The 27,020-nt window shown below is 45.1% G+C and overlaps 1 protein-coding gene across 1 annotated transcript; it reads left to right on the top strand.

The window, feature by feature from the left end:
* The first annotated feature begins 3,401 nt into the window (after positions 1 to 3,401).
* Positions 3,402 to 26,775, top strand: nyap2b (neuronal tyrosine-phosphorylated phosphoinositide-3-kinase adaptor 2b). Its single transcript, XM_086042355.1, has 7 exons — positions 3,402 to 4,322; positions 6,582 to 6,776; positions 11,347 to 11,657; positions 16,625 to 17,698; positions 20,655 to 21,950; positions 22,796 to 22,899; positions 24,097 to 26,775. Exons 2-7 carry the CDS (start codon positions 6,598 to 6,600, stop codon positions 24,379 to 24,381), a joined length of 3,249 nt encoding a protein of 1,082 aa, XP_085898481.1. The 5' UTR covers positions 3,402 to 4,322; positions 6,582 to 6,597; the 3' UTR covers positions 24,382 to 26,775.
* Positions 26,776 to 27,020: the final 245 nt, after the last annotated feature.

Below are 27,020 nucleotides of genomic sequence, written 5' to 3'. Positions count from 1 at the left end.
CCATCTGTCCAGACCTCCTCACCTGTTGGGGAAATGTAAGTAAGCCGCTCGAGCGCTGTCCACCAGCACCAAGTCTAACACTCAGAAACCACAAGGGCAATCAGTTAAAGTGTGTGCTGAGAAAACATGCTGTATACTCCATTGGCTGTATCGATAGTGATGACTAATTGATTGGTTTAATGGCTTTTATGGACTTTTCATTAGCCAGCAACGGATCGATCAATGCAACATCATTTTAAGCGTGAGTGAACTTAACACAAGGCGGCCGCTCCAGGGCACATTAGTCCGTACAAGAGAACTGACATAAATGTCAGTATGTTCTATTAGATAGTGAAAAGACAACACGGTATAGCTTGCAGGCTTATTAAAAAAAATGGATGCTGGGTGAGCTGGTACAGTGACCGATATTGTGATGTCAGATGTACAGTATGTGAGAGGTTTTCTCTTTTAGGAGTCATCGTGGATTTCCCAAGTATATTAATAACATGTTTGAGACACGCTTTTGGATAATGAACTCCTGGCTAATTTAACCAGATCATGAATACAAATAGGTAGGAGTGGAGCGGTTCACAAAATACACGGTTTGGTTCGTATTTCTGTACGTGCTGATTCATAGAAAAAAAACAATTATGTCTTGTATAAGTGGGTTAAAAATGAAAGTACATGATCCCAGTATAATTAAGAAATACTATTATTGTTATTGTACCATCATTTAAATTATTATTCTGGTTTTCTCTCTATGCTAGCGACATATAGTGAAAGGCATAACAAATAAACATTCTTCAGTTGGTTGGCAATCGGTACAATCAACCCGTGTATCCACTTGTTGCCTGTGTTCAAGGTCAGATTTCACACTGGGGAAGTACATTTGTGTCTAAATTGAGACAAGATCATTGTTTCAGTATGTGTAATTTTTATCATATATGTATATATATATATATATATATATTTATTTGGGTTTGTTTGTTTGGTGGTTTGTGGTGTGGCTTTTCTTATGTAAAATAGGTGCCTTAGCTCCACAGGTTGCAAATACTGATCTAATCATTACTGTCCTAAACAAAACCATCTGGAATTAAATATGCCTTATATGATGCACAAAGATGTCTCATAATTCATATCCAATAGGGAGAGAGGAGTGATTACTACGTATATTACTATCGACCTGATGATAATCATCTGTGAATGAGCTCGGCTCATGCATAAAGTAACCTCTTCATCACTTCATTCATAGCATGTGGGCACACACAATTTTCATCATTTTTTTGTTCTGAACGCCAACACAATGGATTTGAAATGAAGGAAAAAAACAAAATGGCTTTAACTGCAGACTTTCAGCTTTAATTGGGGGTATTTACATCCAAATCAGGTAAACACTGTAGAAATGATAACAGTTTGTGTATATGCCTCACAGTTGATATAACATCGTGGATACAATACAGTTTTCATTTCATTTTGATGGTATACATAGTGGAAGTTGTCTTCTTTAATTTCCCTATACAAAATATCACATAAAAAAGCGTGTGGGTGAAAATCACCCGACTTGAAAGGGGCTCTTTTGCACTGGAACTTCAGCCTGGACTCCAAGTCATTGGCTGAGGAATAAACCTTGTGTGGGGAGAAGTTATTATGCCAATTAGCCCAAATGGTACATACGAGTGGGGAGGAGCATATATGGTATGTATCCAAAATATGCAGATTTACTGGTTTGTTTAATGTCACACTTGATGAGTGGGCAGAGCCCTAATTATTTATATACAAAAATAAACGGACATTTTCCATAAGTCCACTTTACTGCTTTCTTTTGTCGCCTGGAATTTCAACCCAGACACTCTTCCACACCGGTCTTACGTCTTTTATCCGTCAATAAGACTCAGTTTGATGTCTTTTCATCGTTTTGCTAAACTCGCCCCAGCTCCACATTGAATTTGAATACAGTTGACCGTGCATTCGCTACCAATGTATTCCAATGCCTTTCAAGCATGTATTAAGTGAGAGTGTGAACTGAAAACTAACATTCATTGACTCCCACTTCACACTCGCCCCTGCCCCCGAGGGAGTGTCCTCCGCCGTTCACAAAACAAAGTACTGTTGTGCACATAGGTGGAACAATTTGTTTAACCCCCCTCAGCCCTTGGGATTCCCTCACAGTCTGTGTTCATTGAATTCCTAAGGGCTCTAAATAGGATCCCTGCACACATGGGCCGTGCACAGAGGTCAGTCTGAATTCTTTGTGCATGTGCGCCGATTTGGTCTGTGCAGAGCGTCTTGCTTTGTGTCTGGCTAATCGAGCACATTGCTTACAAAAAGGCAGGGAGAAAAAAGGGGGCGACTACTTTTTTGTCGGAGCGTTTTATGGCACTCGGATCATAAGAATTGGCTATTTATGGCATGCGGCGTGTTGTCATGGGACGAGCGTTTGAAGCACCGACAGCACTCATGGTCTAATTTGGGACTCTTCGCTGCTGCAATGCTCCAGAACTGGAACATCGGTTCAAACCTCAAACTGATTTTTTTTTTTTGGGGGGGGGGCATTTTTTGTAACATATGATTATTGCACTGATTTTAGGCAGACTTTTCCACTGCAGCGCCTTCAGACAGACAGCGGGAAAGTGAAGAGAAATGGAGGGAAGGGTTGATGAAAACAACAGATCTCTGCCTAATCCTTTTGTGTCCACTGTGTTAATCCGTCCGGGCAAAGCTCACCCCACCCCAGACTGCTTACCCCCTTCCCTCCCACTTGTGCATCGTGCATTCCCACCACATAAACAATCAAACATGTTGTAGTAAAACCCCCAAAACAGGTCCCCCCCCCCCCCCCGCCAGACAGACTGCCGCTGTAGGCTCTAGACAGTTCATGCAACTCAGGTTCAACTCTTTGCCCGCTTTAATCCAGCTCACATCCTCGGCCGGCGGGAGCAAGCCGCTCATTTGCATGTCTTACTTTGTGTGCGTATGCAAACATATTTTAGGGCTGCGCCAGACTGCCAGCGTGTGCATGCTGCAAAACCAAATGTCTCCTTTGTGGATCTTTTGTCTGGCTTCTCTTTTTGTTTTGGCTGCTGTGGATGTTAACAAATGCACTTGAGAGCAACACGGTACATTCGCAGCAAAGTATTTTTGTGTCTCAGGCTTGTTTACGAGCTCTAGGAGAGGGGTGGGGGGTGGAGGGGGTGTCGACAGAGGGTGGGGGTGAGGGAATAGGAAGGGGGGGAGTGGTGGTTGCCAGGGGAAGAGGAGGTTGAGTCTAATGAGGTCACGCCCTGGCAACCCAATTGGCTCCTCCTACTCTGCTCCCCATTTCTCCACTCAGGAGAGGAGGAACACCCCCTACCCCTCCGTCCCTCCCCCCCTCCCCTATCTGACAGATAGAGCTCTCCATGGTGCTGAAGGCTGAAAAAAACACATTTGAGCTCCAGTTACAGTACGGGCAAAACGGACACGGCACTCAAGAGAGGAAACATAAAACCGGGAAAGGAGGCAAGCTCGGGTGAGTGCGCGTAATGACGAGCCGAAGGCACTCAGCGAGGTGAAATGGTGCGAAGAAGCGGGAAAAGGGAGGAGAGGTCCAGAGGATGACGTTGTGACGGAAGGCGGCTCCGCTAAGCGGTGGGCGTGTTCTTGTTTTGATCTATCACCGGGAAGCCCGGTGTCATCTGTTCCGGCGCAGACTTGACAGTTCAGACCTGTGAGGACCAGCTGCAACGGTGGGCACGAGACCCGCACACTCCACGCCTCCCGCCCCGACCCGGATGAGGATTCCTTTCGCCATGTGTGACGCTGCGGGAGGGTCTGTGCAGTTGTGCATCGGGGCGAAGGAATAGATTTGAAATCCAAATGAAAAGACTGTCGAGTGTCCAGGTCGGAGGTGCGAGCGGCATTTGAGGTGAGAGCGGGTGCATGTGTCATGCTCGCGGCGGCGGCGGCGTTGGAGGTGGCGGGTGCGGTCTGCGGCTCCACTGCGTCTTCCTTCCTTCTCTAGCGTGTGCTGATGTGCCGAGCGGCAAAGCTGGCACCTGGCTAGGAGTTTGGAACCATCGGGACCGGAGGGGTCGCCCCTTTGCCGCCTCGTGGAGGAGGAGGGGGGGGAGCGTTGGGCCTTGCAACCGATGGCCCCAGTTCCTCTTGAGCACCAGCCTCATCCCGGGTCACGGGGACTCCATCTAGCCGGTAGACCAATTGGACAATACAATGGATGGATTTCTCTGTGGATTTAAGGGGAATAGTGCACCGGTGCTCCAGCAAAGGTCCGAGTGTGCGCCGGATGTGCCAGCTGAAGACAGAAGATACACCGGTGAACAAACCAACAGGGACACAGGGCCACTGTAAGTATAGCCGCCACATATCAAAGTTTGCATTTGCCTCTTTTGAATCAATGCAAAACAGAGCAGGGGGGCGAGCGCCCGCGCAACCTGTCAGCCGGCTATTGGCCTCGCACTCTTTTTGACATTGTGTCTGCAAAATTTCTACGCTGGCCTTCCCCTGTCACGCCGTTGCCTGGAAACAGAAACTGAGTTGCCACTTTCATTTACATCGGAACCAAAGTGCGCGTCTGTGTTCCAACTGTTGCGGCCAATGTCAACTGGGGCACAGTCAAAGGCAGAAGAATGACCACTATATGAAAAAAAAAAGAGAGAGAGAGAGACCATGCATCAAGTGAAGGAGACAGATCAGAGTGGGCGGGGAGGGGGGTTGTGAATTAGGTTGCACTGAGGTAAATGGGTTGCCGAATTGACAGGTTTTATGGAGATGAGCAAATAAGAATAGCATTTTACATTGATGAGTTATGGGAGGACAATCCAATGTGAAAGGCTGGGCTGATGACAAGAGTGTGATAAACAAGCTGACTCCGGAGTGCGGAGTGCCGCTGCAGGCTTACGGGGATTAGGCAGACAGGCTTAATTCGGCTCCAACGCCGTTTGAACTCTGCCTTTGCGTCCTTCACACTTTGAACCGGTCATATTCCGATTTGTGACATTGAGACGTCTCTCCGTGCCTGCTCATCAGTGATAAGGCAGGGAAGGGGAGGAAATACCTCAACATCTTTAGGGCTTTGGTGACCTGGTTTGCACTATGAGATGTCGAACGCTTCCCTGCCACTCGAAAATATGTGCCCAAAAATTTTTTTGTAAAAATGGCGTAAATGGATTTATTCATAGACAGACTGAGGGTAGACGGATGCTGAGGTTGGGCAGACAATGGTCGGCCTCCCAATTGGCCCTGCAATCTCCATCTGGCTGCCCTCCAAGTACCCCCCACATACCCACACACACACACACACAGAGGCAAACATACATAGAGTTATCACTGGCCCCTCCCCCTCCCCGTGCAAATTCAGTGGTTCTCTCACACGTAAACAAGCATGAGTCTTATCTGAAAACTGTGACCCACATCACAAAAGCATGAGCTGCCTTCTCCGCTGCCGAAATCTCAGAATTCACACTGTGCGCGCAAGTAAGGGTGAACGCACTCAACTCTCAATGTCCTCATTAGCCGCTGCGTGCCTCATCTTGGATGCCAAGTGGCTGCAAACAACTGAGACGGAAAGAAACTGAGAAAGAGCAAATGAGAGGCACCGGTGTCCATGTGGATTTTTACACACGCACATGGACGCACACGACGGCGCCATGCTATCAGTTCTCGTCTTTGAGAGCAAGAAACAACTACGGTGCAGACTATTTTTAGATATCAAATGCAAGACGATTGTGCACACATGCAAAATCAGGCGCTGCGGTCGAGTAAAAATTAATCCGTGCGGATGCTCCCAGGAGTATTACATTTTCTCATCGGAGCCCACGTCACATTTTTTTTTTCTTTTTTTTTTACAGATGAAAGCTGCTTTTTAAAAAAATGTTTTAAATCCTTTGACTTTTTTCATATTTCTGTAGTTGTTGTATGTACATGTCACATGATCTTGAAGTATGTTGCAATGAAATCCTCCAAGGAAACGGACATGATGCAAAGCTCATTAGTAGCACGAACCATTCCACGGCAAGCGTCAGAAAAACTATAAATAGCTCAGCTATCTTTGGTGTACTTCTTGAGGATGACCTTGAAAAACGGAGGTTGAAAGAAGTATCGCACTCTATTAAGGCCTTTAAGGGAAAGTCAACCCAAAATAAGTCTTGGCAATATTATGTTCTCTCCGCCTTCACTAGTCTAAACACGGCATTCTGATCAATATTGCATTTGTGGAATAGGAGTTAAGCAGCAAAATCCAGCTGTTTTTAGTCATGTCAGGGGGCGGCCATTTCGTCACTCCTGTCGACTAAAAATAACATCGCAGTTGCTCAGGGTTCAGGTAACGACCAATCAGGGCTCCCCTTTTTTTCCAAAGCTGGATTGGTCGTTAACTGAGTCCTGAGCAGCTGTGATGTCATTTTCAGTCGACAGCAAGTGGCAAAATGGCCGCCCCATGAGATGGATAAAAACGGGTGCATTTTGCTGCTTAACTCATATCCCGTAAACACAATATCAATCAGAATGCCGTGTTTAGACTAGTGGGCCTGCATGGAACATATTCTGGCAAGGAAAATTTTGGGGTTGACTTCCCCTCTAAAAACGCACTCATTTTGTGTTTGCAGCGGAATCATTTGAAGAATGATGAGCTCCAAGGAGGAGGAAACGATCCGCTTCTTCCAGTATGTCGAGGAGAATGGACTGAAAGCCTACAACGGCCTGCTGGCTCAGAACCTGGACCACGCCAGGAATGAGAAAAATCGGATATACTTGCAGGAGAAAAACGACAAGAAGAGAAAACAGGAGGAAGCCATAAGGAGGTAGGACGTGCGATTGTATGAATGAAGGATTTGTCTTGTCCTGCTTGTAAAGAGGTTAAATGTTACTGGGTTCACAGCAGGAAGAGGTTGTGAAAAGTGGGCCAAGTGGCCGCGGGGTCCCTGCGGCGCAGGCACTTTGCCACATTTGGAAGATTGCGAGTACAGACTATGCCCACCCATGATCTATGGAGGATAATTAGTTTTTCACTTTTAGATTTATTTAGGACTTGGATTGAGGTCATCACTGCTCCATTTTGGGGGGCTCTTTGAGAATTAAAAAAGGAAGGGTGGGCCATCACATGTAATGTTTTAAGATGCAATCAGATGAGACTTGTCATCATTTGTGGAGGTCAAACCGAATCGGGAGAAGGAGGCTTTCTTTACTTTGCATACTCTTTAGCAAAAGTTGGCATTTTACCAAAATTTGCCGATCCGTCATTCGTCATCTGTCAACAGCCTGGGTACCCGTCCGTCATCCGTCATTTTTTCCAAGCCAAACCAAAGTAAATATCAAAGTTGATCCGCCAGGCCGTCTATCATCAATCCGGGTAAAATAAGGTCCAACAGATAAAAAATCCATCCATTCATTCATCCATCCATCCATGTCAAAAACAGACAGCGAGGTCTGTTCGGACTTTAGCGATGACACAGAAAATTCACTACCGTCTGTGCTTATTCCGTCTTTTTTGGCCGTTCTTTGTCCGAAAACAACAAGGATGAAATGAAACAAAACAAACACTAGGACTTGACTTTGATAACAGACCATTGACAAATGACAACAAACCAACGAGAGCTAAAAGAAAGCGGGGAAATAAATACAGACAAATTGACGAGACAACGGAGAACACCTGGACAAGACACGGAGGGTAGGGGGGGAGCTGATTGGCTAACACCGGGACCGGGATGACAAGCGCAGGTGTACTCAATAACCTAAGGAGAGGCAGACAAAGGAACACAAGGACAGAAACATGAAACCGAAGTCAAAAAAACAAACAGACTACGACAATTTGCTCTCCACAAAATCACCCAACACTGAAAATGCCCGCACAAACCGCAACTGTACCTAATGTATCGTCTTGCCTTCTTCTGTGGTAACTGATACTGTCCTTCCACTACAATTTCATTTGTGATGAAAACACATTGATGTTAAACCATCGGCGAATGAATGAAAGGCGACCAATGGGCTGTGAAGAGATCATGTGACAATGAGTAATACAACTAACGATGTGTCTGTGCAACTGGCATTGAGAATAGTTTACCGCCCTGTTACCCTTGCACTGTCTTTCAACTGTTGCCCAATGCTGAAATATTCATACACAGTCACTAGAGGAAGAGTCTAAAAAAATTGATTTTTCATGAGGCATATATGTAGGTCGATCAAATGACCCCACGCCACCGCCCTAGAAAATCCCCCTGTTTTTTTGTGTTTTTTTTTTTTTTTTTTTAAATAGTAATGACTGAGAATGACTGAGAGAGCGAGAGGACTCCTGTGAGCATTCTCACATTCACGCATGCAAATATGGCTGTTTCTGAGTGCCGGCGCGTGAGCAAAACAGATACCTTATCAGTGCCAGAGAGAAGATAGAAAGCGTGTGTGGGAGAAAAAAAAAAAAAACTTCCAAGAGTAAGGAGGGAGTGAGTGTGTGTTGGTGGGGGGTTCAAGAGAAAAATGTTCGTGATTAAATGTGAGCACCATTGCAGAGATGCGTTTCTGCCTGGTGACAGCTGGAACAGCCGACGGCCAATCAGATCAACACGTTAGCTTTGAGTGAGGCCGGCCTTCCCGCCTTTCCTCCTCTATGGGTTTAATGGATTCTATTTGATATGCACGCGCATGCAAGTAAACTGCGCATGCAAACACACCGAAATATTTCGGGTGATTTTCCTTGTCTTATTGCACCTGTGCTCTGTCCTCATGGCCAATGGCAGGGCAAAGAGCCTATAAATAAATAAACCTAGTTGACACATAGTTCATGTATTTGGGTGCTCAGAGGCACCCTGCAAAAATAAACACCAGACTTGTTCCACCCCCCCTGCTGTTTGGATTGTAAAAACATAAAGACTAAAAGTAATGAAATGAGGAATACATGACTTCATTAAAACCAAATTATCTGCCGATAAAACAAGAAAATGTGACTTTATACAACAAAACAAATACAGCGAGCTCCCCCTCCCCCACACAAAAAACACGGTCTGTCTAGTGTAATCGATGATATGCACTAAAAGCAGATCGGTGTAAAGATTTACTCTATTTTCTCAGTGTACGAGTGTACATTATTTGAAGATAAACTTGATCATAACCAGTAATCAATTGTTATAATTAAGATGTTGAGTAAAACGTGTGAAACAAGTATCATGCTATGCAAAAATTGCAACAACTAAAGCACCACGAATCTACAGGTTGCTGACGGATCCGTCTGCCTCGTCAATCTGTACACATGCCAGACAAGCGCACGCGCGGCTTTATTATTGTGGCTGGCTTCTGTATCTTGTTTCTATGGGTACCGCAGCGTTGCTAGGCAGATTAGAGCTCGGACCAGACCCCACCGTGCACCTTCTGTGCAGCAGCTGGCCGGGGTGGTGTCAGAGTCAGCAGTCATGCACCCAGGGGTCTCCAATGCAGCTTCACAACAAATTTTTCGAAGCGTAATTGAAATGCCTAATTAATTTTTTTTCACCTTTTCATTTTATTTTTGTTTTTTTTCCCCCCCCCCGGATTATAATAAAAAAATAAATAAAAACCAAACAAATAAAATGCCAAAATGGTAAATTAATAAATAAATGCAAATTCTCAGATGTTGAGATCTGCGTTCTTCCCTGTAAAACACCCCCATTAACATATTCCACTCAGACATCATTAACGCTCTTTTCAGGCCAATCGCGCATTCATAACGGTTGATCGTGTAAACGCACGGGAGGGGGTTAAGTGGGGCGGGGGACTTCCATGGTGACATTCTGGGTGTGATAATGTGAGCGGCGTTGGTCCTACCCGGAAGTTAAACTCTAATCAATGCTTTGCCCTGAAAGAGAAGCAGTTCTCAGAGGGCAGTGGCACAGCTGTTAACAGTGATGTAACGCTTCCTGTATGTGACACAGGCACAAATGCAATGGCGAGAGAGGGGGCGAGAGAAAGACAGAGAGGAAAAACATGCCATGATGAAGATTATACTGTATGTAAGGAGTGTACTAATATTATTGTCCCCTGACAGCAAAAGCCCGGAGCACGGTCACGGGTGTAAGGATTTGATCGAAATGTCGCGTCCCCCCATGATGCATTGTATGTAATACAGTGAACTCACACCTATTTGGGGTTCGGAATTGTGAAATTCATCTATTCATATATTTTTTCCTGCGAAACCAATCCTCAGCTATTCAGAGAAAAACTCACGAAAAATACGTTTTTTTGTAACACCCTAAAACGCCACAAGATGGTGCCAAAGCCCTGGCTAAGAGGAAAGTAGTTGATGGTGTCAAGGAAGCATTGTTGAAGGAATACGTCTCGACTGAGATACTAAGATATTTGCATGTCAGGGAAGAGCCTAGTTTAGTCTGGGTTGTTAGTGGAAGTCACAAAGAGTCTTTGCCATGACATGTGCATGCTCACTTCTAGTGCATTTTTTTTTCAGATTAAATCATTACTGAACAAGATTAGGAATTATTGTTCACATGCACCTGTTGTATCGCATGTTTTTTAGAGCGATATTTTTATGAGTGTGTATAGTATACTTATATACTGTAATGGCCTCTCATGTAGAAAAGTAAAACCAGTCACTGATGAACTTTTCATGAACTGCAGGAAGAACAGTAAAACTCAAATACATTCACGCATAAGCTTCTGTCATCCACGGATCGCGCCCAGAAGCTCACACACAGACTCGCTGATGGGAGAGGCCCCGCCCCTTGAAGGCATATAGCGAATACACTACTATGCATACTTATACATACATATTTTATACTTCTTATGCTCACATTTTGTTTTCGGTGTGCCCGGTGTGTTTTAATAAGTCGAGGTGTATTTTAAGAAGTTCAGATCTGTTTGAAGTAGCCAACTAAACTCACTTCACAACAAACTGCAGTTTGGCAGATAGAATAAGTGAGCAATTCTTCTGATAAGAGGCTTCGAACGGTTTCTTGCTACTCTACGTTGAAGTTTGCTGTCGAACTAAACATAAAACAAGGACGATTACATGTGTCCATTTAAAACAACCACATACAGTAATTAGTAAGCACCACATCCATTGAATAAAGGAAGTGTTACAAAACTCTTTAATTGAATTGCTGTATATCATTACTGTATGTTTTTATAAAATACAATATTATAGAGTGGTATTTTTCTCATTAAAAAACACATTACACATTTTTTAAAGGCTTTTTTGAGGAGGACGGAACGGATTAATGGCATTTCCACGCATTTGATAAGGAAAGATGATCTGAGATACAAGTGATCGGAATTACGAACGCGGCCAAGGACCGAATTCAACTCGTATCTCAAGGCGCCACTGTATGTTGAAATTGGATGGCCTTTGCCCGTATGTCATTGAAACCGCGTCTCCTTTTTACGCTTGCGCAGGACGGAGGAGGACATAGCAACAGAGGGCAAGCACTTACGTATGGGCTCCATCACCATGCCGGACCCGCAGGAACGCATGCCCATGCCCCATCCGCACGCCCTGGCCTGTGGGCAGGGCTTCTCTGTGCGCTCCCAGTCCCTCCACTCTGTGGGCGGCAACAGCGGGGGCGGAGACGAAGAGGTGGGGAGCCCGACCTCCCGGAAGCAGCCCCCGCCCAAGCCCAGGAGGGACCCGGCCACCAAGCTGAGCATGTCGTCCGAAGCGGTGGACCACAGCCCCGTGTCCGCATGTCGTGGGGACAGATGTGATGGTGAGTGGTGGTGACACTTCACACCAAAGTGCGGCGCTATATTTAGCAACTCTCCGAGGTGCCCTCTTCAACCCTGCTCCTTCGACAATGACATGAGATCTAGCCAGCCAGTCAGATTTAACCATAGTAACATACAATTGGATTAACAGATGCCTTACTGAATACATGTAAAGAAGTACCGGTAGTGTGTCTTATACCAAGTTCAACGCACACACAAAACATTTTTTTTTCGCTCTGTATCTGTATCCAGATGATTTTATTTTGTGCGGCTGCTTGGCGAAATAAAATTGTGTAAATTCGACACACCATGTTTTTCGGTGTAGTCTAAACACGGCAATCTGATTAAACTTGTGTTTGTGGAATAGGAGTTAAGCAGCAAAATCCACCCGTTTTTATCCATCTCAGGGGCGGACATTTTGACACTGAAAATGACATCACTGTTGCTCATGGCTCTTTTAGTGACCAATCATGGCTCACCTGTTTTCTGAGTTTGATCATGTGATGGTTGAGTGGTTGTTACCTGAGCGCTGAGCAACTATTATGTCATTTTGGCAAAATGGCCGTCCCCTGAGATGGACAAAAACGAGGGGGTTTTGTTGCTTCATACAAACGTGACAATAACCAAGAAACTGTGTTTAGTAAGGCCGCATAGAACATAATATGTAAAGAGTCTTTTTTTTAGGTGACTTCCCCTTTAAACAAAAAATGTAACTGAAAATTGAATAAGAAACAGCTTTTAACAATTAAATGAAAATACTGTATAGTAAATTTAAAAGTTAAAAACAACTGAACTGCACTTGGGCAGAGAATCTTTCTTTTACCACTCGAGGGAGCCCATGTAGCATATTTTTGAGAATCACTGATGAATGCTTCACAATCGAAAACAAGAAGTGTGGTTCTTTTCCGCAGCCCTAATATATTGATTTAGTATCTATCCTTTCATTTTCTGAACTACTTAGCAGTGTCCATAACAGTTAATCGCAGGGCATACATATAGACAGAAAACCACTCACGCTCACTCTCAAACTGTCAACTGAACCAGCTTTGCCTGCACACAAGTCAGGCACGTGAACCATTACACTGTTAATGATTCAAATGCCAAACCTCAGAACTGTGAGGAACCCGTATACGAAGCACTCCAAACTTACACTCTAAAAACACAATTTGGGGTCAAAAATGGACCGATCCACTATTCATGTCGATTTGACCCACTTTGTTACGTTGTTTTGTACAAAACAGTACAATTTCTGGGGTTGTTTTGTAGAAAACGACCCATTTTTGGGTTGTTTTTGCAGAAAACAACCCAGAGAGTTGGCTCAAATTGACCCAAGTAGTGGATCGGTCCATTTTTGACCCCAAATTGTGTTATTTTTAACCCAACTGTTTTTAGAGTACCACAAGCATATCTTTAAGTCAAGAACTCTGATAGTTGAGAAATAGAGTCGTCTTCAATATAGAAGCAAGTTTTGTCTTCTTCATCTCGGCCTCACTGGCTAACTTTGGCCCATGGTTGTGTGTACAGTACTGATCTGGCTCATGCATGTTTTGTTTTTTTTTCGAGCTGGGGGGGGGGCACACAGTCATCTGTCAGTGGATCAAAGGGGTCTTGACATTTCCGTGACCGTGTTTAAAAACTGTTACATAGTTTGAGGCATATCTCCAATTAAAGCCTAGCATTTTTTTTTTTCTGGTCAAACAGGCAAGTCGAGATGTAGCGATGGCATAATTGAAATCTAGGAGCAGCACCCTGCGGCAATGTCAGTCTGCTTGGGCAGAACAAACACATTTGGCCATGGATCCAAACAAGGGCTTCATTATAGGATGCTGGGCATCCTAAAGGCTCTAATGGAGAGGATTGGAATTAAACGAGCTTAAGAAATGTTTCCCCCGTGATGAGCATTTTGCATGGAGCAGTAGTCCATTATGAGAGATGAGGATGTGAGAGCAAAGTAAAACAGGTTGCTGAGGTTTTTAGGGTCCATTTCAGTTTGGATGCTTGGCTACCAATGTGATGCAAAGGGACTCGCCCAGCCTGTCTGAGATTGGTGGGGATGTCCGTGTGTGCGCACAGATCTTCCTGGGCACCACGGCAACCATCCCACAGAAACAAGACACCCCCCCCCCCCCTTGCCCAGCCAATCACAACATCCCTTCGCAGCGCGGTCCAATGGGGCTGCGGAGATGCAGGAGTCTGAGACTGCGCGGCCAATGACGGCGTAGCTGTGGGGGTGTTCCTGGCTGAGAGGGATGGGTTGCGTGCACTGTAGCGGGAAGGGGAGGAGCTTGGTAGAGTAGAATTCATTCAGGAGGAGCGAATGACCTAGATTTAGTTTCCCTCAGGATGGGGGTACAGGGTTGCAGGCAAACACGACAGGGGGAGGGAGGTAAGGAAACGGAGCGATCGAGGGAGCGGAGAAGGGACAGGGAGGAGGAGATGTCACGAGCGGTGCTGAAACCGATCCACCACGCAAACCTGTTTGTGCACGAATGCAGCTGTTGACGAAGGAAGACACACGCACATGCCCCCCCTTTCCCCCCCACACCCACACGCAAACACCCACACAGTTCTAACAGTTAGAAGTTAGCCAGTTTGGCTTGATGTAGCCGTTTTGGGAGGATTGTTATTATTTGTTCATCATACATTAACAAGTTCGGAATAGAGGAGTCAGTCAAATGAGGGACAATAGTAGGAAGGTTTATTTGCCTCTGCAATTTAATTTGGGTGGAACAGGTTTGCAGATTATTTCAAGGATTGGCCATGGAAAAAAAAAGTGTGTGTGGGTGCGTGTGTGTGTGTGTGAAGGCTTATTGATCGCGGCCCACGGCTTTAATTGGTCTTGAAACCAATTTGTTCATCCGAGCCAGTTTACAAAAGTTACGTCAAGTCTTGATAGTTAGTGCAATTTGTCTCTTGCAACGGCTGCAAGTGAATGATTATCAATAGACAATTTCAGTTACAGTTGGATTGTGAACATAATTGTTCAAGTGGTCCGATCGAAGCTAATGTACTTTTACGACGTGGCATCGGCAACTGCTGGCCTGGTATGACTATTGTCAGGCATTTTTGTAGGTCTATGAGACCTACTGTCTTTTAAACACGCCTACAGTCTTCAGGATTGATTGCAAACCCCAAATCGTAAATTTAGCAGATATATTTCAATATATTTATAATATACATCATAATTTATAATATAATAATATTTATAGTAAATATATATAATATTAATATATTTATATAATATTTCAAATATATTTCAAATCCAAACTTCCCTTTCAATGTGGGTCAGACAATCAACCAACGTGTCTACAAATGAATCCTGAGGTGTTTACTTTGATCAGTTTGCGACAAGAGGCGAGAGTTGTAGCAGGACATTCATGGCAAAGCGCCAGCTCACAATGCCATGAGCATCTGACAGTTACTGGCCAAGAAAAACATCACTCAAACAATCTAGTTCCTTGTGATTTGTGTGTTACTCTTTCCCAAACTCAAGGGGTCACCCGGGAGACCCATTTTTGAAGACGTGTGGCCGTGACGACCTAGCTGCAGCCTATCTCGTAAGAATCCTTGCAAGGGTGCATGCGGGCATGGCAGAGGAGGCTGAAAAAGTGCAATTTTAGAGGGATAATGTCAAAAGGAAAAACTCAAAGTTTGTAGCTTGCTTTTTGAAATATATTCTTTGTGACATGAACAATGAAACGTTTAGGACACAGCTCATAGTAGTTGCATGTGTGCACGTTTGGATTTTTGTGCCACAAAGAAGCATTCGTCTGTTATTCCAAATTGACTGAATTTGTAGTCCATTACCAAGACCCCGAAAAACACACTGCACAGATGCGTGTGTGTGCATGGGTGCGTGTGTGTGTTTCAGGATGCCGGTGAGTCATACAGTTATGGGAAGTATATGCGTGTGTCTGGGCCATCTGCTGTCTGAATTATTCAAAGCACAAAAGTTGCAGCTTGGAAATTTTCAGCCATGATCTGGGTCTCAGCAACATTCAGCGCCAGCAGGCCCGTCAGCGGGAAGGGGCACTCTTGATCAAAACATCTCAGTATGTGACCCACAAAGCCATGTTGAACAACTAACTGTATGACGACGGTTCGGCGGAGTAACGTGCAACACTCCGAGGGGATGACGTGCTCTACCGCAGTAACTGGTCGAGCGAAACATCATCTAAGCTCACTGCGCCACATCACAAGAGATTCACACTGCAATGCCACGTCACCGATCAAAAAGAAGCTCCACAGCCTGTGCTTGTGTGTGACCCAGATAACGCACTTGCGTACAGCATCCACTGCCGTATATGTGACCTAGAAACACGCATATGCCTCAACCATTCCCACATATCTGACTCAAGATACAGCTCTTAGCCATGCACAATGACCTACATCTGACCCACTCAACCACACAACGTGTTGCACTGCATTACCGCTGCAGATTTATTCAATGATTCATTCAAAAAAAGGAACAAAAAATGTATCGTAGAAACATCAAACACGGTCACTCATTACAAAAAAAATCCCATAGGGATAATGGAACTAGTCAGTTAATCACACTCTACAAAAAAATTAAAAATACAATTAAAAAATAGATAAATAAAATAAATGAAATAATAATAATAATAATAATAATAATAACTCAAGGAGCTGACAGCGCACGTCAAAATATATTTCGAGTGTGTTTACACACACACGCACACACATCAGTCCCAAATCAAACGAGCAAACATTTGAGCCATGCGTATCAGTAAAGTAACTAAGTTGCATTTTCAAAATAACTTTGGCAACACTGCTTGGAAGTCAAGCTAAGTGCAGACATGGAGCCACGGAAAACGCAAAACACACTCAGAGCTCTTCTTGTGCTTGTACTTTTTCGGAATTGGTTTCTGCGTCTTTGAGTTCTGCCATTCAATATATTTATGTGAACTGTCACGGCATGAGTGAGCATCTTTATCTTCCTCTCTCACAGCTCAAGGATGCAGCGAGGACTGCCGGCGGGTGCCGCCGCCCAAACCCAAAAGGAACCCAAACACACAACTGAGTGTTTCCTTCGACGAGTCGTACATCAAAACTCACGGGGGCGGAGGAGTGTGCCCTGCCAAAGCGCTACACCGCACCTGTTCCCCGTGCGAGCGCAACGCCTCGCCGCCGCAGAGCGACGACAGCCCCACCGACGACTGTGAGGACGAGCCTGTCTACATCGAGATGGGCGGGATAGATGTCGGGGCGCGAGAACTCTTGAAAAGCGAGGACGAGGAGCCAGGGGAGTCCGTGTATGAGGAGATGAAGTACCCCATGCTGGATGATATGGAGTATCGCACTGACCCGGTGGGGTGTCGCTCCGCCTGTCCTACCCCTGCACCATACGACCCCGAACCGCTCAGTCGATGCTCCACTCCGAGAAACATTCCTTTCTGTGACATTCCTGCACCATTTCCCAATTTACTTACCCACAGGCCTCCGCTGCTGGTCTTCCCACCAGCGCCGGCCCAATGCTCGCCAAACTCGGACGAGTCTCCCCTCACGCCGCTTGACGTTACCAAATTGCCGATGCTGGAGAACCAACCTTACAGCAAATCCCCGACCTCTTCTACCGAGCCGCCCTCCACTGCACACATCCGTAGGGAGCTCACGGCCACACCGACCCTCACCGTTTCTGGACGCTCCTCTGCGCCTCCCCTGCCTTGTACTCTCTACAAATCATCCACCTCATCCTCGTATCAGCGCAGCCACTCAGCGTGCCCATCCCCTGTCAGCATGGGTCGCTGCCTCACCCCGTTGAGCCTCATGCGAACGCCGCCGTTCGACGCTCCGGTGCCGTTTCCGGGGGGTCTGCCAAGGAGCGCCTCGGCCACCCCTCACGGCAAAGGGTCACCGCCCCAAGATGGCGTGGCACGACTCCACGGCTCCATGCAGAATGTGTCGACGGGACGTTCGCGAACACCCACGAGCCCGCTGGATGAACTGACCAACCTGTTTACCACCGGCAGGAACATGCTGAAGAAAAATGCCAGTGGGAGAAAATCCAAAGAGCCCGGAGAGTGTAAGTCATTTCTCACATTTTCCTGAAAACTAAATGGGTAATCGTCCACCCTCATAGAATGTGATTAGAGCTAGCGATTGCAATCTACAGGGGGGGTCCTTAGTTTCCAGAGGAAATCTGTCTCAAAGTCGGCAACAGAAGTCGAATTTGTAATTCAGTGGTTCAAATTATAGTACATATTTGTATGAAAACACTTCTAGGCCATAAATAGAAAACCTGTTCCTCCTCATCCAGCTTCTCCCGATTCAGGGAGTCGCCACAGCGAATCATCCTCAGCACATCTATAAATCTCCTCATTGATCGTCCTTTTTATCTCCTACCTGGCGGCCCCATTTCCAGCATCCCCCTACCGTTATATCCACCGTCTCAATCTGGCCTCTCCAGCTTTTTCTCCAAACGTTCAAGTCTGCGCTGTCCCTCTGATGAGCTCAATCATGATCCTGTCCATCCTCATCACTCCCAAACAGAATTTTAGCATCTTCGACTCGGTCACATCTCAGTTTATCTGCGATTTTCTGGTCATTTCTACCATCTCAAAGCCATACACCCTGGCTTGTCACACTACTTTACTTTAGCTAGTGCTGTTTGGTCACAGAGCGCCCCAACACTTTGATCCACCGCTCTATCCTGCCTGAACTCTCTTTTGTCACCTCTTTTCCGGAATGCCAGAAATATTCAAACAAATCAATAAAAATCAGAAAATCCGTTCATGGCACGCCGTTCTTAACCTTGAAATCTTGTGCGTCTGGACCATCATGAACCGGGGATCCTGTGTATAACCTTATATCAATGCTGGAAAACAGCTTTTAAATGTGTCAGGTCAAGGTGATGTGCTTTGCCCAAAAACAAGTAATCATTAAGCATACGTACTTTTCTCAGATTTGGCATTGCCCAGTTGAAAACTCAGTACAGGAGGTCCCCAAGATACCGACACAAACGGGTTTGAGAGGCTGTTCATAAGCTAAATTGTTTGTAAGTCGAGACACACTAAATTTCAAATTTCAATGTAGACGGGGGAGGACGAAGGAGAAGTTATTGTTGCATGGTAATAGATAGAGTTGTCATTGGCGAGATTTCTTATCTTTGACGGATTCCTCTCAGAGTGCCGAGTTCAGGTATAAGGTTGCTGAGGTGGCATTGTTGGGGAGGCAGATGCTGATGAAGGCATTGCATCAGCCTGAATTGTCGTCATTCTCCTTCTTCTTTGTGATGTGCCTGGCAAGCTGAGAGAGTGGTCTTACTCTTCTTCTCATCGTAGATGATTGTCTGAAATGCACGTACGGCGCGATGCTGCTCAGCGTGAGCTGCGGCAGAAAGAGGAACTATTACTCAACAGAGTAATGTGCGGTTAGAAAAAGGGCATTTTGCAAACATTTATGACATTTATGGACGTCAGTCAGCATTTGTTCTTATCTACAAATGTTCGTAAATCGGATGTTTGTAACTGTGGGACCTCTCGTGCAAGGGAAATTAGGCCGCTTAATGACTCTTTTCATATGGGACCGTAGTGGGTGCTCGTGGCTTCCTCCATTTGTTTTAATCTAGGTGCTGTGAGCCAAATCTGATACAGATAGTATTAAATCTGAAGGGATTATAGTGAAAAGCGGACAGCAGGTCCCTCCAACCACCCTATGACTTTGAGCTATACAGTATTCCTTTTCGTTTTTTTACAACCGCTTTAAAATGGAGTACGCTTTGTGCTAAAGAAATCATCAATAGCTATTAGATTAACTTGAGATGTTTCTTGTCTTTCTGATTGATCAAGACGTGAATCATACAGAGAGCACACACATCTATCCTGACACTGTACTCTTAGGCGGCAACTACAACATAGCAACAGTGGAAGGAAGAGAATTCCATTTCTTATTCGCAGGTTGCTTCCCCTCCGTGCAGAGCAGCCAATCACAGCACAGGACATGCCGGTGCTCGACGGAGCAACACGCTCCTGATGTGCGTGGAGCTACTGCACTCAACTCCAATCTAACACCTCATCGGAGCATTACAGATGCTCTTGTCTCTCCAATCACTGTATGGTCTTCTTAGAGTTCCAGCCAATCAGAATGCTGCTGCAGCTTTTACACTCTGCGGGCCATTTATGGTGTCTTGATGTTGACATTAATGGAACTTGAATTTACCATATGTCTGAAAGTAAGAATCATTGCGTTTTCATCATCTATTTTATTCTTCATAAATGAAGAGGAGATAGAAAACTGGGAGCCTTTCCTGCTGTTGTCTAACCCCATATGTTCATTTAACATAACGGGTACTTTTGTATTTTGATTAATCGCACAGCACGTGTGTGTATGTGTGGGTGACATCCATCTCAGTACACACACAAGCACAATCATGACCACGGGAGCTTCCTTTTTCTCTCTTTTCCAGGCATCGACAACTAGCTTGACCCACATAGCAACTGGTTAATCGCCATTCGCCACACACGCATGCATACGCATACAGATTGCATATATGACACATGGTTGCTTGGTACTATTACGCAAGAGCCCATATAGGAGTCGCAGAGAACCACAGTGCCCCCTTGTGATGTGTAGTGGTGAGCTATAATGCCTTTATTGTGTTTCTGCATAAATATACGCAGGATATAATGTGTGGAACTACAGTAGTTGATTGGTTGAGTAAGGCCATGTATGTACAGTATTGCGGATGTGGCGCTACTACTACTAACAATAATTACATTAATTAATTAATTACATTTACTGTAATACTGTACAGCAACCTGAACCAGACTATCATATTGATATTCTACAGGAGAGGGCAACTTTATGCATTAAATGATGCTGAGGTTTGCATGTCAGATCGCGTATGATTTTGCATATGCAAATTAAGAGATCCCGGCGTATTATTCGATAAACATCATGTCAAAAAACATGCTTGGATGCTCGACTAACTCAATTAAGTTAATCGCTAACTATTTATACTTTTTATTTTTTATTTACAGCTGAGTCCAAAAGTAAGTCCCACAGTGACTCCAAACGTGAAGGCAAGGAACGCCACAGTCACAGCAAGGAATCAAAGCGAGACTCGAAGGAGCGCCACAGCAAAGAGTCCTCTCATCGCAGAGACAGAGACAAAGACAGGGACAAAGACAGAGACAAAGAGAGGGATAGATCCAGCAACGTGGAGTCACTGTCTCACAGGCGCAACAGCAAAGAACGAAGCAGCATGGACGCAGCGCTTGTTCGCAGGGACAGCAGGGACGGCAGAGACCAAGGGTACAGCAGTGTGGAGCCCATTCCAGTTAGGTGGGATTCTAAAGACCGGAGCTGCAGTTCCGTGGAACCCATTCCGCTGATAAGAAGGGACTCAAAAGATAGAGGGATTAGCAATGGAGACCTGATGCCCAGACGAGACAGTAAGGACAGGGGTGCGGGACACGGACTGGAGTCTTTGCTTAAACAGGAAAACAAAGAGAGACTCCTTGATCAGGCGCCAGAGTTGTTACCAAGACAAGATAGCAAAGAGGGTGCGAGAAACGGTGTGGACTGCAGACACGAAAGCAGAGAGAGACTGCTGGATCAGCCACCGGAGCTCCTACCCCGACAGGACAGCAGAGAGCGAGTCAGAAACGGGGTGGACTCAAAGCACGAAAGCAGGGACAAGCCACCCGAGCTTCTACCCCGACAGGAGAGCAAAGACAGATTTAGAACTGGTTCGGAATACAGGCATGAGTGCAAAGACTATCGTCCGGATTTATTACCCAGACAGGACAGCAAAGAGAGGGCAAGGAACGACATGGAGCACAAACATGAGGGCAGGATCGACCAGCCGCCCGAGATCCTTCCCAGACAAGAGACACCCAGGAGCAGCAACGGTAAGGACAGGGCAGGATATGTCCCCGAATCAAAACATGAGGGGAGAGAGAGAAACATCCACAATGGAGGAGACCTTCCGCCACCTCTCCTACCCCGGCAAGACAGTAAAGATCTGAACCGAACTGGACTCGAAGTGAGGCGGGACAGCAAGGACAGAAGTCTGAACGGCTCAGATCAGCACCAGTACGAGGGTAAAATCAACAAGAGCCCCACTGCGATGGAGTACAGGTACGACAGCAAAGAACGGGGACACAGATCCGATGGAACGCCACGGCGAGAGAACAGAAATCACAGTGTGGACCCGTCGAAAGCACAAGAGAGAAACGGTAGCGCAGTGTCGGGTCAGCATTCATCCACTACCACGCCTACTCACCACAGCAGATCAACTGGCAGCCCCCCGATGACTGTGGGCGGCGGAAATGGTGAGCGTCCATCCCAAAAACGATATTATCCACACACGGGGGTGGTTCCACTGCGGTATCGCTTCCGGATGTTGTACTCTTTACACTTCTGCAGTTTCTTCTTCTCTTAGCTGTACAGTTTGGATCACTTCGGCATGTTTCGGCAGTTTTTTGGGTAGTCACCCTCGCAAGTAGGAAAGTCTACCAAACGGTCAAAAATAACCACGACATATCGGAGATGGTCTGGATTTTCGAATGCATTCCAATTCCCAAACTCAAGAGTGTTTGTAGTTGGCTTACCTTGTAAGAACCGGTGATGGTGGTTGAATAAATGTTGGGATTGCAACTAATCAGTTCCTAATCGCACATTAGAAAGCTTAGGGAAGCTCTAATATGTTTGATCGGGAATGGAATGGGCAGAAAAGTATACTGCAGTAGAGTAGTTCAAAGTCTAATCCGAACTATAACTTCAGTCTAGACTGAACTTTTATTTCAAGGTTCAAATCTCGTCTCAGGCCCTCCCCGTGTTCTCCCCGTGCCTGCTACAGCTTCTTCCCGTAATCCCCAAAAATGCATGTTAGTTGAATTGCAGACTACATTTTCCATAGGTATGAATGTGCATAAATATTTTTGGACTGCGATTGATTGGCGACCAGTCTTGGATGTAACGTGGCTCTCACCCAAAGTCAGCGGACCTAAGCTCCAGCTCATCCGTAACCTCAAATTGGTCCGCGTTACACAAACAGACTCCTACAATAACCCTTTCACTGACTGCTAATTACAGACTGTAGTTCCATTCGTTTTTTTGGTGTAATACATCCTGGCCAAACTTTCTTATAACAACATATTTGTCATTGTCTTTGTAGATATGAAAGCAGCACCTAAATATGCCCGCTCACCTTCCATGTCCGCTAACCCTTCTCCAATCGGGACGCCACAGAGGAGAGCAGCAGAGGCTCATCAGAGCCAGGTAAGCACCTGTGATTTTAAATGTGCTATTACCTAAAAAAAACCTGTTGGGCGACCCAATTGCAGGTAAATCTCTTAAAAATATCAAATGATCACGACAGCAGAAAAACACTGGGTTAAGAAGAGACCTCCAATAGAGTGGAAAGGGAAATTTGACAGAAGGTCCAATTAAGTTCACTTGTAAGGGTTATAGTGCATTTTCGGTTCCTTGTAACACTTCACCCCAAAGTATATCTAACGTTTTTTGTGAGTGGTGTATGTGAAGTGTGTTCAACAACAAAGTAACAAATTTGCAGTTGACTTCAGTGTGTGCTCAGTCATGTGTTGTCACATTTACAACCCATCCATCAAGTTTCACTGACAGTTGTGCCATTTTTTTTTTTTGCGCCATCATGCTGACACAAACCAATTTTGTGCTTTCATAGTCGTTGACAATAATCATATCCAACCCATTGAGGCCTAAAGCGCCTGGCTCAACAGCTCCCCAAAACCGTCGGTCGCCTTTGGAATTACCCTTGAAAATCTGAGGTTTTCCCAGAAATTCAACACTTACAAAATAATTAATATCTCAGCCTCTGTAGCAGACAGAAACATAATTCTAAAAGAATTAGAGAGCTTAGACATGTGGCTTTCACACAGGTAGAGTTTATTATTATTTACTAATAAATAATAAGATATTATTATGTTTCAATCGAAGATGTAAAAATAACATGTCAGTGCAAGAGAAGCACTATTTTTAAAAAAATTTAAATCGAGTGGTAATTACCATCCTCTATTCTGTTACAAAGACGTCAATATCGTCATCGTCTACAAACCATATCATATCACGTTCGACTGGTTCCAAGTCCACAAGCGTGCCCTCTATATATATCACTGCCGTTACTTATTTCAGAGCTCCCGGCGATGGACGGCGTCCGCCATTAGCCTACGGCCCGAAAAAAATCGCGACATCCTCCGCGGTCTCCCAACGCCGTCACGTGTATATTCTAATGCATTAAAATTGGCTAAGAGACTGAGAATTGGATTAAGAAAAAGACACAAACGTATCCGCTCTCTCGGCTTTAAGGGTAGAAAGGCGCAACAGCGCCCCCGGCTCTAGTGGTAGAAACCCGGTTATGCGCTCCCGTTCTTAATGGGTTAAAGATACTCCAGGCCTACTGCCGCTCGGTGACGTTGATACACTGTTACTGCCCCTCAGATGCCCCAGATGCCATGGATATGTGGAGACACCACAATGCTGGAGCAGATCGAAAGGAAGCGAACACTCTGCAAAGAAATCCGCTCCAGACAACATCCTCAATTGCAGAGATATCTGGAGAGGCCTCCTCCCGACCGGAGTGAGGACAGGCACCACGAGCGCAGTCAGTGCAAGCAAGAGAGCACCTCGGTCCTCCCGGCTTGTGGGAAGAGCAGCGGGGCCAAAAAGATCCGTCCTCCTCCTTATCCGACACAGACAACTGTATTCTGGGACACTGCCATCTGATTTGATACAAACCCACCTGCCACCTACCACACAACCCAAAATGATTCCCTTCCTCTCCCCTTGGGGCCATGGAGACAACCAACCAGAGCGCCCGAAGGATGATGCTCGCTGATGTCAAAGGACAGTGGTGTTACCATAGCAATATTTCTGCTTGTTCAGGTTGTCATGTTTTCTTATCATCGCTGGTGATATTTGATATTTTTCTATTTCATGTGGCTGGATTCTTGTAATATAACTAGTAGAGTAGATATTTGACGAATAGATATTTTCTAAATCAGATGGGGATTAAAGAGCATCCTAAATGATGTACAGCAGATGTAGATGCCATCTAACATTTGTTTGGTTATTTTTCGGTTTTTATGTTTTATTGGTTGTTTTGATCCAAAATGATCTATGAATACTTGTCCTGTGGTAGCATAACTTTTTTTTTGACACCCAACACTTCTTTTGTTTGTGTGCCTAAAGGCACTAAAACGATTCGGTTTTGTCTGCATCTATTTGACATTCTCACTGTTGTGTTGTCAGTTGAGGAGTTGTGTCGACATTAGGGATGGGTTTCATCGATTGTTAAGTGCGGAGCGGATTGTTGACGGATCGTGTTTTGAAGCATTTAAGGCAAAACGGAGTGCACTGGGCGCTGTTGATTCAGTCTCAACTAGTGCGCCGTCTAACGAAGCGCAACATGGCAGCTATGGGAAGTTGAGCTTCATCCACACGCGCAGCATCATTTTTCACGGCACAACACTGTCAGCAAAACACGTTCAGAACAATCGCAGAGGGATTGTCGCACCCCGTCAAAAGTGTAATAAAGAAAAAAAAAAAAACACTTTTCCACATTCAACAAGGAAATTTTGTCAAATGCCCATCCCTAATGGACATGCTTTGGACTGCTGTCCAAGCTCACTTCAGCTTCGTCCAAATGTACGACAGTCACCCTAGAACAGAAGAATAAATCTTAGGGCGCTTCACTTTGTGTATTACGGTAAAAAGTCCCTTCATCAAAGTATTTTGAAGGGGAAAATCGTTGGCAGATTGGTGTAAGGGGGAACAAAGAAATTGTGATTATTTCTGTAGTATTTTACGACACCAATACGTGTGTGGCGGAGAGGTAGCAAATTAGAACATACATTATACACAGTATAATTTCCAAAACCAGCCAAAGCCCGTTCTAAGCGAGAAACTGTGTGGTTGCACTTTGGATGGGTTGGTTATGAGAAATGGGGTTGGTGGCAATAGCTGGTCCATTGAACGCCGGCACCTTTGCTTTGCCATGCTCACTGCAAGAACCAGAACACAGTGTAAATACTTGATGCTAACAACCAGCCTGTACAATCAACACCTGAGCTTTTAGAACATGTCTTGATTTTACTACAGATTATAATAGCCATATGCACTTGCTTAAGAAATACCTTTCAAGATGACGCTTATATACAGTATATATTTTTGAAAACGTGACAAGTAGCGAGCTGTGCCATGCGCGTTTTATTTGGCAGGGAAGTAAAAGCTTCATTCGGGATTGGCTGTGTGTGACATGCGGTCGTTGATCGGTTGCCACCGGATATATTGCGATTGGCTGAAAACTTTTACAGAGATCATCGAGGACCTAAGTCATGGCAACAGCTCCAAAAATGAATATAAGGACAGAGGTTGTACAAAGGCCTCCAAATCTCGGAGGTTTTGCCAAGAAAACTGCACTGCCCATCATTGTTCCACCACATCCGATCAAGCTGGTAACAACGTTCCTTCTCCCTCTGCTCTCTCCCTCTACCTCAAACCTCCCGCTTTCATCATCTCAATTGGTCCCCTTTTGCACATTAGAATGCAATGTCCACATTGCCAAATAGTATGGGTTTGACGGATGAGCTACAGCCCTCAGAGTGCAAGTGCAGTAACCCCCCTCTTGTGGTGCCAATCAGGGCTGCAGAGGTCCCTCTGTGTTGTACCAGTGTGTGAGAGACCAGTGTGTGAGAGAGAGAGTGTGAGGGAGTGAGCTCCGTGTTTGTGTGTGCCTAGCTACACTGTATGCAAGCTAAATCTAAAAAAAATAAATAAATATATATGATTGTTTTAAAATGTTAACTTTGCCCCGCTGCCCGAATACTTGGGGAGGCGGGGTCGAGTTTTGGAAATGTAATAACGATGATGTACAATCTTTTTGTGTGTATAAACGTGCACTGTGAAAAAGGTAGGGAGAGCACCACACCGTCAGAGTCCTCTGTCTTATTGCACTGAGTGTTCTCTTGTTTTGCGTATTTCGAAAAATTAAAAAAAAAAAAAAAGGAAAAAACATGTTTGAGGAAAAAAAAAAGTACTGTATTCTGATTGTCACTTGGGTTTGTTAAGAGAAATAAATAAATATGAACTTGAAACCCGCCGTGAGGGGAAAAAAAAAAGTCTGCTTGTGAAATGCATGGTCGAGAAGGGCAACAGGTGCGGAAGCCGCATTTCATACTTGATTATAGATAGGTTTTGTAGTTCAATTGTTCAAGTTTTTTTGCGGAAATTTTACATTTTTCTGTAAAGCTGTTTTGGGAAACTGAGCGCCGTGCAAAATGACTAATCCATAGGAGGCTGCTTCAGTATGGTTTAAAGCAGTGACTTCCAACCACTGCGGCACATGAGATCATCATGCCGTGTGA

The sequence above is a fragment of the Filicampus tigris genome, chromosome 10 (assembly GCF_054856515.1).
Source record: "Filicampus tigris isolate MCC_2025a chromosome 10, RoL_Ftig_1.0, whole genome shotgun sequence".
In the NCBI taxonomy this organism is placed as follows: domain Eukaryota; kingdom Metazoa; phylum Chordata; class Actinopteri; order Syngnathiformes; family Syngnathidae; genus Filicampus; species Filicampus tigris.
Note: the sequence above shows the minus strand (reverse complement) of the source record. Positions and strands in the feature narration are given on the sequence as shown.

What these genes read in the sequence shown, in the direction of transcription:
- nyap2b (XM_086042355.1), top strand. Translation starts at nt 6,598, where the DNA reads ATGATGAGCTCCAAGGAGGAGGAAACGATCCGCTTCTTCCAGTATGTC. An exon ending in GACTGTGGGCGGCGGAAATG is followed by an intron (nt 21,951 to 22,795) that starts GTGAGCGTCCAT and finishes TTGTCTTTGTAG; the next exon opens with ATATGAAAGCAGCACCTAAA. An exon ending in CAGAGGCTCATCAGAGCCAG is followed by an intron (nt 22,900 to 24,096) that starts GTAAGCACCTGT and finishes ACTGCCCCTCAG; the next exon opens with ATGCCCCAGATGCCATGGAT.